This window comes from Arvicanthis niloticus, chromosome 22, assembly GCF_011762505.2.
Source record: "Arvicanthis niloticus isolate mArvNil1 chromosome 22, mArvNil1.pat.X, whole genome shotgun sequence".
NCBI lineage: Eukaryota > Metazoa > Chordata > Mammalia > Rodentia > Muridae > Arvicanthis > Arvicanthis niloticus.
In genome coordinates this window covers 21,257,288-21,270,378 of record NC_133429.1, presented here as the reverse complement: position 1 = coordinate 21,270,378, position 13,091 = coordinate 21,257,288, and the positions used below count along the sequence as shown (strand labels likewise).

Genomic DNA, 13,091 nt, shown 5'->3' with positions numbered 1-13,091 from the left:
CCTCACTCTAAGGTTTCCTTATGTGTTTTCTTCAATAGTGTTTCTTCAGACAGAAGTGTTTTGGTGGAGCACCATCATGTCATTATCCTTCACATTGCTTAGTGAACAGTAATAAACAAATTCTAGTTCAGTAATTGTTGAATGATAGTCCCTAGAGTAGACCGTAAGTTGAACAATTGTTTACATTTCTGTGATAGTTGGCTAAGAATGGACTCTGTAGGCTCATAGATTTGAATAGTCACCAGGAGTAGCTCTATTTGAAAGGATTATACGGATTAGCAGATGTGGCTTTTTCAGAGGAAGTGGGTCACTAGGAATAGGCTTTGAGGGTTCCAAAGTTCATAGCAGTCCCTGGTTCTCTCTCTCTCTCTCTCTCTCTCTCTCTCTCTCTCTCTCTCTCTCTCTCTCTCTCTTTCTCTCTCTCTTTCTCTCTCTGCCTGTGTATCAGGATGAAGCTTTCAACTACTTCTCTGGTACCTTGCCTGCCATGCTCCCTGTCATGATAATGGACTAAGCCTCTGAAACTGTTATGAGTTGCTTTGGTCATGGTCTCTTCATAGCAATAGGGCTGTGACTAAGACACCCCTAGTAGTGATGAAAATGCTTTAACTGTGCTGTATTTAATGTTTTAGAAGCCATCAAGTTGGGAAGATAAGATGGTGTGTCTGGGGACCCAGGGAGAAAATGCAATAGGGTAGATATGATCCTAATAATTCACAACGAATAAAAAATAAAAAGTAAAAGTGTCTTTCACAAGAATAGTGAGAACTGTCCAGGCATAAGATTGTAAAGACATGTAAACCTAAATAGACATCTTGAATTGAAACCTATATACATTTGACAGTAATTTTTTGTGTTCTGAGTTTTTGATGAAGCATGATTGAGTTTTGATATGTACAGAATGACCAGTGGTATCAGGTGCAAAAGGTTTTGTTTTCCTTATGTATACATACAGTGAGAAGACATATAATACCCAATTTATATAGGACACTTAGAAACTGTATCATACAGAAAGTAAAACTTTCTTGGCTTACAATGAAATGTTTGTGATTTACTCTTGTAAATTGTGATGTTTGGTATGATTTTTAGAATCTACAATTTTTTTCATCTTCATCCTACTGGACACTAAAATACAGTTGAATAGATTTGAGGACAGTTTTAATACTTTTATTACTTAATAGCTTATAGTCCTGAAAGTAAATGTCAATATACAAGAACGAGATCAACACAAAAATATTCTGGTCAACCAATAAATACTAACTCCTGTTTCAAGTTAAGAAGAGGGGCTGACATAGTGTCATTCAGAAGTTGTAGTCAAACTCGTCATCTAAGATGACTCTGGATGTATGCTGTTAACAGAACTTATGCAGCCAGGGGAAAATATGTTTTTACATTTTAAAATGTTTGAACCAAGGTTGGTATTTGGAATGATGAATCATACTTGGGTAATTGCCTACGGATTATGAGAGATTATTCACACAGGCTCATATTTATACACTGCTTTTACTCTCCTTTTTAAAGAAGACAAACTGGGAAACAAAATTAGATATTCCACTCCCCCAAAGGTCAACATTCTTTTCTTTAATCCATTCTGCAAAACTATCTTTCTATTTCCTCTGAACGTATTCAAGGAATATATGCAGGAACAAGGCTTGACCATCTAAGCCATGTGCCGCTGTTTGCAGTTACCTTGGATCTTAACTAGATGTGCAAGTTGACTTCTGACCATGGGAAATCCTCTCCATGCATGGATTATGGATTGCTGAGGCCATGGCAGATAACCAGTTCCACAGAAGCAACTTCATGTTCTTCTGAGGAAGATCCATAGCACTGCGGAACAAGGAATATAAATGAGCGATGCCACAACAGACTGCAAACGGGGTTACCAAAATACAGCCCTCAAAAATGAACTCTGAAGGTGGAACACCTACAGCTGTAGAGAACTGCCGCTTTGAAGCGCCCTCAGTTACAAGAGCACTGGCAGGGATTCAGTGGCCATCATACATCATCATCCTTGAGCATGTGCCAATCAATAATCTGTTCATTTCCAGCTCGGAAACCTGCTTGTGTAATTTAAATGGTTTTCAATATTGCAAAATGTTTGAACTACAAAATCTCAGTTGTCTGAAGAAAGGGGGACAGCAAATGAAAGTATTCAAACTGTAGTAATAAAATATTTGGCCTTTAATCATTTCCAATAAAATATATCTGAAATCTTCCCCTCCCCCACCCATAGTCATACACAAACACATCAATGTTTAAATATTTTATAGTGGCCAACCAAGGTGTTTACATTGATGTTTATTAATGGAACTCACTTTTGAATTTGTTTTTAACAAGCTGTTAATCCATATTAGCCTCAGATCAGTTCCATTTCGTTTCTCAGTTCCCTTCCTGGTGACTAATGGCTAATGTCCGGTACCATAAATAGATCTGCCTCTGGCACATTGGGAATGATTTGTTCTTGGCTTAAATAGTCATAGTTCATAAAGTTTTCTGTCTCTTCTTCGTCCCCTACTAGGATTGACAAAGGCATTCCCAGAGGCAAGAATTTGTTTTCCTCTCTCTGTTCTCCCTCCTCCAGCCCCGCCTCTTCCAACATATCCTCCTCTTCTTGGTCCTCTTCCCCTTCCTCCCCATTGTCAGCCTCTTCGACTTCCTCCTCATCCACATCTTCATCCTCTGACTCTCTGTCCACTTCCTCCTCCTCCTCCTCGCTCTCCTCTTTTTCATCACAAACCTCTTCGTCACACTCATCAACATTTTTCTCTTCTTCCTCTACCAGCCCTGGGGAGGGAGACTGGTTTTGCTGCACTGGAGCAGGACTAAAGGTTAGAGAGGGATCCTGCATGAAGCCATACAGATCTTCCAGCATCTGCGAATCTTCAACGCCGCTGTGGGGCGCATTATTGGTAGTGGAGTCTCCTGGGGAGATGCCACCGGCCTGGGCTTGTTGTGCCCGCAACGCTGCCTGCTGGCGCTCCAGCTTCTCTTGCTGCCTCATGTCTTCATAGACCTGGTTCATGATGAACTGGGTGGTGTTCCGTGGCGCTCTCATCCCTGGTGCCCGCCACCCATACAGGTTGACTGGACGCAGCATCTTGCTCAGGTCTATTGGTGGATTCCTCGGGAAGGAGCGACGAGGGTGTCGGCGCAGTCCACGACCCCTGCGTCCCCAGCGCTTCTTTCTACCCGGGGGTCTCTCCCAGCCGGGGTTCCAGGGCCCGCTCCAGCAGGAGCAGCAGCAGACACAGAGTGGATGCAGACCATAGGCCCGGATCATCTGCGCTGGGCACAGGGGGCTCTGGAATGCTAGGAGAGGTGGACGCCAAGGCCCTCCACAGCGCCCCCAGTTGGAGTACAGGGTCCAATAGGACCCTCTAGGTGGTTGAAACCAAGGGCCAGAGATACGATGTTGCTTGGGTTGTTTCCTGGGAGCCTCATACTCAGTTTTGGGGCCATCACGGTATCGCCGCTTGGACATTGAAGCTCCCCTCTGCCTTCGATGGTAGGAGGACCAGGTGCGCAATGGAATGGAGGATGCCCAGCCGCCGCCGCCCAGATTAAGGGGGTCCTCCCTTTCGTTGACCATCTGGGTCATGGTTCAGGGATCTCCACCAGGACTCAGTGGTAGCTTCCTAGGAGCAGTCACTTTGGCCTGATCAGGTGGTAAATCGGAAGCCCCTCCTCAGCTGGAGTCCCTAGTGCCACGTGCCTTTGACTGTGACCACGCTTTCACGAGGATCCCCCTCTTTCTTCTCCACTTGTTCGCTCTTCTGTCAGAATCACCGTCTTTCGCACCTGGGTTGTCTTGCCCAGGTGGTTTGGGTGGGGTAAGGATGGTGGGGGAGGAAGGTGTTGGTGGGCGATGAGATGTGAGAGCCACTCCCAGGTCCCACACACACCCGCCTCCAACGAGGTTAGGGCTGGGGACGGGAGAGGCAGTGGTCGCTTGTTACCTTGCTCCTCCCTCTCAACCCAGGTGCTTCACCGTCGCCGTCCTGGCCGGACTGAGTGGACACGGGCAGTGGCGGCCTTTAAATACTGGCTGGGGGGCCCCCGCGTGCCCCTTGCGTCCTTGGTTGCCCAGGACGACAGCCAATTGGAGTGGACATGGCTCTCTCTGTGAGGAGGAGGGGTTCCTCCCGCAACTAGATAGCCCATGAACATTCGCAGAGGTTCTTATGACGTAGAGTTTGAGGCAGAGGGAAAGCTGGGCAATGCTCACACCCTGGCAACTTTTAGGGGTAGGAGAGTATTTGAAATTTCTATCTTAAGTCTGATGGAAGATATTGGAAGATTGGGCCTTTATCTCAACCGGAGTGGAATGGGGAGAAACACTTAAATTCTCCATAGCTCTGTGGGCAGCTGTAGTAACAGAAAGCGAGCTCCAATTTCTTCACCAGTCTAAGTTCAAAAGCTGGATTCATGGTACATGAAACATGAGCACCAGACATTTATTGTGTGTACAATCCCAAACATATGATGCCCCGCCTTCTTTAAGAGATGGCTACCAGGTTTCACAGGTTCAGAAACTGAAGTTTGTTTGTTTGTTTCCTTCCTTCCTTCCTTTCTTTTCAACGTCCTAGGGATTGATAGACTTTACAGCTAGCTAGTCTTCATACCCCGACATATTTGACTGTAAAAGAGCATGAACTGAACTCATGAACTCATCTTTAACAGATTCCTTGTGATAAGTAATAAAACATACAGGAGAAAGCACCTTACTAATTCTGGTATTCTATAGGTGAGTCTGTTGACTAGGCAAAATCATGGACTTGATTTTGAGAATAGAAATATTCTGATTCTCTTTGCTTTGTTCCTTCACTGACCTTATAATGCACATACTTGGTCCCTTTAAGTTTCATACCAAGACATAGTGTTTGACTTAGGTAGACGGCTATGAATCAGATTTATTTCCCTTAGTAAGCTTTTAGAGAGCCTGGGGTTCCCATCCATTCTGTAAGCATAGTTCTGCTTTATACAGTCATCATTCCCCAGGATGGGAAAGAGGACTGGGAAAAAAAAAAAAAAAAAAAAAAAAAAAAAAAAAACAGGTACTCTTAAATACTCAGTAGCAGCCATCATGTTTATATTGACTTCTCATGCAGTATATGTAAAACCACCTGACCCTGCCTCTTATTCGACAATAGTCATACTCTGAGCCTTGAGCCCATTTTTGTAGAAACATCAAGGAAGATTCCACTCTTGATCATACATACATGAGGAAAAAAAAGAATATTGCTATCCCATTTTTTGTGGTGAATAGAATTATGGAAAATAGAACACTCCCCAGTGAGAACATTTATCAAGTAAATGCTAGAGGAGCAATATGTTCGAAAGCCCTGAAACCCACTAAGGTCTAGTGTAAACTCTCTGAATACTCAGACCAGAATGAGTTTTCTTGAGTTAGGACTCCAGTTGCCTCAGGAATGTAGACTCCACAGGCTTTATTCGATGTCACCTTTTTCAGTGGCTTGCTTACAGCAGTCTGCTTAATTCAAAACACAGAGTAATGACTTGTCTGATCTCCTGGATTCTCTTCTAGAGGCATATTCATAATGTTGGCAGACACTGTAGCCATTAACTCAAAATGGTTCAGTGCTAGCTTAGATCTGTTTCTGAAAGGACACACACTATGAGCGTTAAGGATGAGACCAATAGCTTATATTATTATAGTGAAATCCCCCTTTTCTACATTTAAAAAAAAGATGTGTATCTTTTTACCAACAACGTACACTATTTTTGATCAGTTGGCTTTTAGTGAAACAATCTTAGCATATCTTTATTAGTTGTCTACTAGAACGTACTGAGTCAGGAGTATTTGCCCTGTTCTTAAGAAAGCAAGAGATTGTAATTCAGTATTTATACAAATTCCAATTTCTAAATAAATTACTTTCTTATTTTTATTTTAATACGTTCCTGTGAGAGTACATAACACATGTGAGCAGGCACATGCGAACAGGCAACTGAGTCAGAAGAAGGTATGGGATCATCTTACCAGTTACTGTAAGCAACCCCATCTAGGCGCTAGGTGCTGGGCTTCAGTTCTCTGGAAGAAGACTAAGCACTCTTTTTATGTTTATTTAGTTTTATTGATCAATCTATCTACATATATGTGTATTATTTATTTTATTTATTCACTTTACATCCCACTCACTGCCCTTTCCCAGTCACCCTTTCCCACAATCCTTACCCCCCTCTCCTCTGAGCAAGTGAGAGAGGGTGAGAAACACTTTTAACCACTGAAACAGCTCTCTAGACACTGGGTGTGCAGATCATTTTTTATAACCTTGGGGTTTGAATATAAGCTTTTTAATATATTGGTAGAACAATGCAGCTATGGCTTAAAGCAATTTACTGTCACAGTTAACATCATCACCAGGAGCATGAAGGGACGTTTTCAGAAGGATATTTGTACTTGGTTTGTGTACATTACATGTTGACAAATAAAACACTCCATTTCAAGCTTCAAATGAGATACATTTAGGACGTCCATATATATTGTTATTGTTTTTTGTCTTTGCATCATCACATGATGACAAATGGGGTTGCTTAAGGCAGCATTCAGTGAAATGTTAGCTTCTAATGGTTAGGATCCCAGGAACAGCATGGCATTCTCTTCATTAAGGATTGTCCCGAGCTGTGCAGAAAGAACTGTGTTAGATTGTCACCTGAGAACCCAAGCACAGAATCATTTATGATTATTATGATTGTTGCAGGAATTCACTCCCTTGTGACTGTGACTGGGCTTAATAATAGTTTTCTGTTCACTGCAAGTTACCTTCATGACTCAAAGGCCACCCGCGTAGCTCAAGACCATAGAACCAATGTTACTTACATAGTATGGCTCCTTTTGTGAAGTCTCTCACTCCATTAAACCAGCAAAGACAGTCTTTCTAACAAAACTTTCCTTGCATGGTGTGTGTGTGTGTGTGTGTGTGTGTGTGTGTGTGTGTGTGTGTGTGTGTGCACGTGCCTGCCTGTCTGTCTGTCCACCATAAAAATAGCCATGGCATTAGTGGAAACAAAATCACCAATAATTATGCTTTCTAATTGTATTAAGTTTATTTTTGACTAAATGTATTAAGCAAATCCAGAAAAAATATTTTTATCAGTTTTCTAGTATTTACTTAATTTGGACAGTTTTAATGACACCGCTGACATTCTGAAATTCCAACAGATGCTATACAATGAAATAGCTTGATATTATGTTGTATTTTCAATAGAAAACAGATCTCTCTGTGTTGTAATCCTAACACTTGGTGGCAGTAGTAGTTCATCCAAAACTCATTCAGCACTAGTCTTTATTCAGAATGAACAGACTGGAATCTTTTAAAATACATAAACATTTTAAATAACAATAGAATCATATCGTTTTCCTTCCTTCTCTTTCTCCCTCTTCCCTTCACATATCCATACCCTCCAACTCTACAATGACCCTCCTCAAACTGATTGCTTTTTATTTGTTTATTATTGTTGTACACACATGTAACATATGCACAAATATACAAATATTGCCTGCTTAGTCTACTTTGTGTGTGTGTCTGTCTTTGTCTCTGTCTCTTTCTCTTTCTGTCTGTCTCTGTCTGTCTCTGTCTCTCTCTCTTTCTGTCTGTCTCTGTCTGTCTCTGTCTCTGTCTCTCTCTCTCTTTCTGTCTGCCTCTGTCTGTCTCTGTCTCTGTCTCTGTCTCTGTCTCTGTCTCTGTCTCTCTCTCTCTCTCTCTCTCTCTCTCTCTCTCTCTCTCTCTCTGTGTGTGTGCGTGTGTGTGTGTGTGTGTGTGGTTTCAGAACTAAAATGATATATTTCTTTGGAAGATCAATAAAAGGGCTCAACTTTGGAAAATGTTAGTTCTCTTTCACCAGAATCCTTTAGTTGGCTGTATTTCTCTGTTTAAGAGTGGATCCCCCACTAAACTATTCCCCTTCATTCTACCATGGCTACTGGTACTGGCATTGTTCTGATATTCCTTACATAGCCAGTTCACAGTAGACTTTCTGCTGTTCTGACTCTTACAGTCTTTATATCCCCCTCTTCTGTGATGTTCCCAGAGCCATAGATACAGGACTTTGATATAGATGTATTGACTGGGTCTGTGTTCCCCACTATCTGTCCATCTCTGCATAGTATGCAGTTTTGTTTTTCTCTGATGATTTCTGTGATGGTTTGTTTGTAAAGTTGACAAAGGTCAGTTGTGCTGTCCAGTTTTATGTCAACTTGACATAAACTAGAATCATCTGAGAAAAGGGAACCTCTGTAAGACTGGTTGTAGGTGAGCCTGTGAAACATTTTTTCTTCCATTTTTATGTAAGGCATTTTGTTAGTTAGTGAGTGATACAGGAAGACTTACCCTATTGTGAATTTTGACATCCCTGGGCTCTGGGTTGTATAAAAAGCCAAAACTGTATAAACCATGAGAGTAAGGCAGCAGGCAGCACTCCTCCATGGCCTATATACCAGCACCTGCCTTGGAATTCTTGCCACATACAAGTTCCTATCATGAAGTCAAATAAACTTTTCCTCCACAATCTGTTTTGATCATTGTCTTTCATCATAACCATAGAAAGCTTAACTAAAACAGGGACCCGAGAAGAGAATCTACTACCACAACTTTGCTAGACTAGCATAACTCCTTCCTACATTCTACATCTTACACATGACATCTACACTACACTTATACTTACAGATGACCACAGCTACCACCTCTCACCAAAGAAACTTCTCTTTAGATCATATGGAGATTGTCTTAGTTAGGCCTTTACAGTCTCTGTTGGACTTTTTTTGTGACTTCCTTTGTCAATGCAATTAATCTGAGCCTCATCACCGTAGCCTCAGGCAGATTCTTCTGATAAGGGCAAAAAGTAGCCATATTCTTCACCAAAAGACCACAAAAAACAGTCTCTAGGCCACGTATTGAAATTCTTCTCCTCTGAAACCTCTTGGGCTAGGTCTGTACAGTTCAAACCACTCACAGCAACATAGTCTTCCATATTCCTAGTAAAATGGCTCATTAAGCCCCACTTAAAACATTCCATGGCTTTCTAAATCTGAAATCCCCAAATCTACATTCTTCCAAACAAAAACATGGTCAGGCCTATCACAGCAATACCCTACTCACAGTACCAACTTCTTTCTTAGTTAAGGCTTTACTGCTGTGAACAGACACCATGACCAAGGCAACTCTTATAAGGACAACATTTAATTACGGCTGGCTTATAGGTTCCAAGGATCAGTCCATTATGCCTTGATGATAATCAAGGCAGGAGCATGGCAGCATCCAGGCAGATATGATGCAGTAGGAGCTAAGAATTCTGCATCTTCATCTGAAGACTGCTAACAGAATATTGGCTTCCAGTCAGCTGAGATGAAGGTCTTGAAGCTCAACACACCGCAGGAACACACCACACAACAACAAGGCCACATGTCCAAATAGTGTCAAGTAAATACAAACTGATGCCAGACCAGATCCCAGTGAGAAAAGAGTTAGACAAAGAATCCTTCCCCAAGTCATAGAGGAATAGGCAGATTTTCTAAGAGTATAACCCTTGGTAGAGTGCAACCCTTGGTAAATTTACCACCTGTCAGTGTCAGACCATGCATCCAAGAATATTTGAGCAACATAAATTTCTTCTGGAGGATTAAAAAATACACATAATTATTCAGATAGAGAAGGGGTCATGGGGAATTGGGAAAGATTTTGGGGAGGTTGGTTGGGTGGAAATGATAAAAAAACATATGACTTTCAACAAACTAATAAAATATGTTTTAGTTACTGAGGTACAGGTGATTATGAAAGAAGAAATGGAAAAAAATGAGGATGGGATGGCTTTAATTCGGAAGGGGGGAGAACAATAGAAAAGGAGACAAAAACAAGAATAAATAGCCCTAAGAATGATTGACAAAGATATGAGTATAGTTTTCTATATACCTAAACACACACACACACACACACACACACACACACACACACACACATACACACACACACGTTATGTCACTAGGGAAGAAAATATTTCCAAGAGCAAGAGACTAACAAACAAAAATCCCAGTACCAGGCATAGGAAATTTTTCTTCAAATTTTTAGTCAGGGTGGATGAAGAGATTCCTAAAACATCATAGGCTATTGCTGCTAACTTTAGTCATCTCCTAGAAGTTCAATGTAGACACTGAAGACACCTATTTCAGACATAGGATTCAGAAGATTCATGTTGGATCTGATCCACCAACCTCTTTCATGAGAACAAATTTCAGGGTACTGGAAGGGGCTATGTAAGCTGCAAAGACAAGAAAGCACTCAATAGCACTACCCATCTGTGGCACTTGTGAATCTCAACAATGTTCACCATGACTATGTATTCTTTAAAATGTAATAGGGGCATATATAACCTGACACTAAACAACATATATCCAAGTGGACATAGGGCCCACTAAACAGAAGAATGCCTGATACTGGAAACGAACCAACTAACCATGGCTAGTGATGTCATGGGTCTTAGAGAAGATCTTACTAGCACCACTTTTCTAAATTAGTATTATTCGTGACTGCATTTTAAATACTGTTATTCCCACAGATAAGTATAATTCTCACTTCGCATCAAAGATTATTTTCTACAGCAGCTAGAAACCTTTACAGATAGTTACAGCTTTCTCTTTTTTTTTTCTGAAAACAATTTCACTTTATTTTTCTATGAAATAAAAAACCATGGAAACACCTAAGGCACATTTTATTGAAAATTTCTAATTTCTGTATCACTAGTGCAATAGTAATAGTATAATTTCAATATTCTATTTCTCATAATTAGTTATAACTCAACTTTACCAGATAGGTGTACATTCAATTATAATGTGTTTTATTGATGACAGAACTATCGTCTTTGTGGTACTTATGCGGTTTTGATTATATTAGGACATTGTATTTGTGCTTATAACCATAAGCCACATATTTTTGGTGAACATTAGAGGTGGATATCAAGCTGTAATAACATCATTCAACAACATATTCATTAGTAGTGGTAGTATGTTTGTATGTATCTCCCTTGATGTAGTTTCCAGGCCTCAAACTCAGGTCTTTAGTGTTTCGAAGCAAGCATTTTATTACTAAGCAATCCCACCAGCCATCTCTTTACTCTTGAGTGAATTTGTACAATTGCTTATAGCAAGTTTTCAGACTTTATCAATTTTATATTTAGTAAACTTGATTTAGATCTTATTCTTTATTTTCAGATCCTCATTTCTCGATAACTAACAAATCATTTCTTTTTTTTCCTGTTTTTTTTTAAACTGGTTATTTTATTTATTTACAATTTAAATGTTATTCCCCCTTCCCAGTTTCCCCTCCATAACCCCTCTATCCTCTCCCTCTGCTTCTCTGAGGGTGCTCCCCCACCCACTCACTCTGTCCTCATTGTCCTAGCATTCCCCTACACTGGGGCATCGAGCATCCACAGGACCAAGAGCCCCCCCCATTGATGCCAGTTAAGGTAATCCTCTGCTACATATGCAGCTGGAGCCATGGGTCCCTCCATATAATCTCTTTGGTTGGTGGTTTAGTCACTGGGAGCTCTGGGGTGGGTGGGGTTCTGGTTGGTTGAAAATGCAATGAATAACTGACTCATGCCTATCCAGTCCAAATTCATACAAGTACAACACAACCTTTATACCTAGGGGGGTCAAAGAACATTGAAGAAGATATGTTGGAAAGATCAAAATACCCATAGACCTAGGAAGTATTTCTGACATATAACAGGGAAGGTCTACATATGAAAACTCAACAGTGTGGCTCTTTAAAAATACCTGAGTAATGCTAACACCAATGGACCTCCCAATGTAGATAGAGTAAAATCTCATGGGGCCCCACTCTAGATAAAGGGATATAGACCATAATTTCTGAGAGGTAAAATCATTCTTTCTCTAGGGATAACTCCATACACTGGGTTATCTAATACCAAGTGGTCATCCCTAAAAACACATTAATACAATAACTTTAAATGGACTCAGTAGGTTGTGTGTGTGTGTTTATGTGTTTGTGTACATTCATATGTGTATATTTAATGGAAAAAGAGGCTATGCATTTTTTTGAGGGAAATCTGGGAAAATACACAGCTATTTTAAAAATTTCTGAGGTATGTTTTTTTTTTTTTGTTTGTTTATGAACCCTTTAAGTCATTTTCTATTACAAAGCAAAGCTTAATTTTCTGATAAGTGCAAGAAGTGTTTCTATTCCTTGTAAGACAAGGATATTGGCATTGAATTTATAATAGTTTCATATTTATAGTATCACTCACTATCACCTTTTTGAAAATGCTATTAAGTATGAAACAACTCAGAAGTTTTCAAAAAATAAGAAAATGGAGAGTAGTAATAACACCAGAAAAATATGTGCTTTATACAGGAACTCAAGAGTCCACTGGATGCTGTAACTTTGGAGGAAGGTTTCTTATTTGTTGATTCACTGTCTCATGCTCAGCAAGTTTTATTATACAATCCACGCCCATCTGCCTAGAAATGGTGCTGCCTAAGATGAGTTGGATTCTCCCACATCAATTGTAAGTTTGAAGACAATCTGTCACAGACATAGCCTCAGGCCAGACAGATCTGGGCAGTTTCTCAATTGTGACTTCCTCAGATGACTGTAGATTGTGTCAAGTGGAAAGCTAACACTCACAAGGATAATACTTCCAAAGGATGAGACACATTAGGAAAAAAATCCTCCATAATTTGAGTTATTTTTATAATGTCTGTGGTATTAGCTTTACAAATGATACGGAGCAAGATTAAAATTAGTCATTGGAAGAGCTTTGAGGAGTGTGGATGAGAACCTACTACAATTATTTTTATAAATGCACATAATATCAAGCTGCCTTCTAAATGCTTATTTTTTTAATGCCTATAGGTTGGTGCAGCTCTCAGCCCTCAGAGGAGAAGCTTCTTTTTGCAGCAGACAGAGATAATACAGACACACAACTGGTCAAAATGAGCAGAAGCCATGCTGAGATGCCCAGTCCTAAGCTCAGCACCTATAGCACACTCCAACCTGCTCCCAAGGCTGACAGAAATTCACTTAGTATACTGTAAGGGAATTTCACAACAC

At 40.5% G+C, this 13,091-nt stretch overlaps 1 protein-coding gene across 1 annotated transcript; it reads right to left on the bottom strand.

The window, feature by feature from the left end:
* Window positions 1-2,230: 2,230 nt before the first annotated feature.
* Window positions 2,231-4,006, bottom strand: Ccer1 (coiled-coil glutamate rich protein 1). The gene has a single exon (XM_076919182.1). It carries the CDS (start codon window positions 3,599-3,601, stop codon window positions 2,402-2,404), a length of 1,200 nt encoding a protein of 399 aa, XP_076775297.1. The 5' UTR covers window positions 3,602-4,006; the 3' UTR covers window positions 2,231-2,401.
* Between the last annotated feature and the right edge of the window lie 9,085 nt (window positions 4,007-13,091).

What these genes read in the sequence shown, in the direction of transcription:
- Ccer1 (XM_076919182.1), bottom strand. Translation starts at nt 3,601, where the DNA reads ATGACCCAGATGGTCAACGAAAGGGAGGACCCCCTTAATCTGGGCGGC.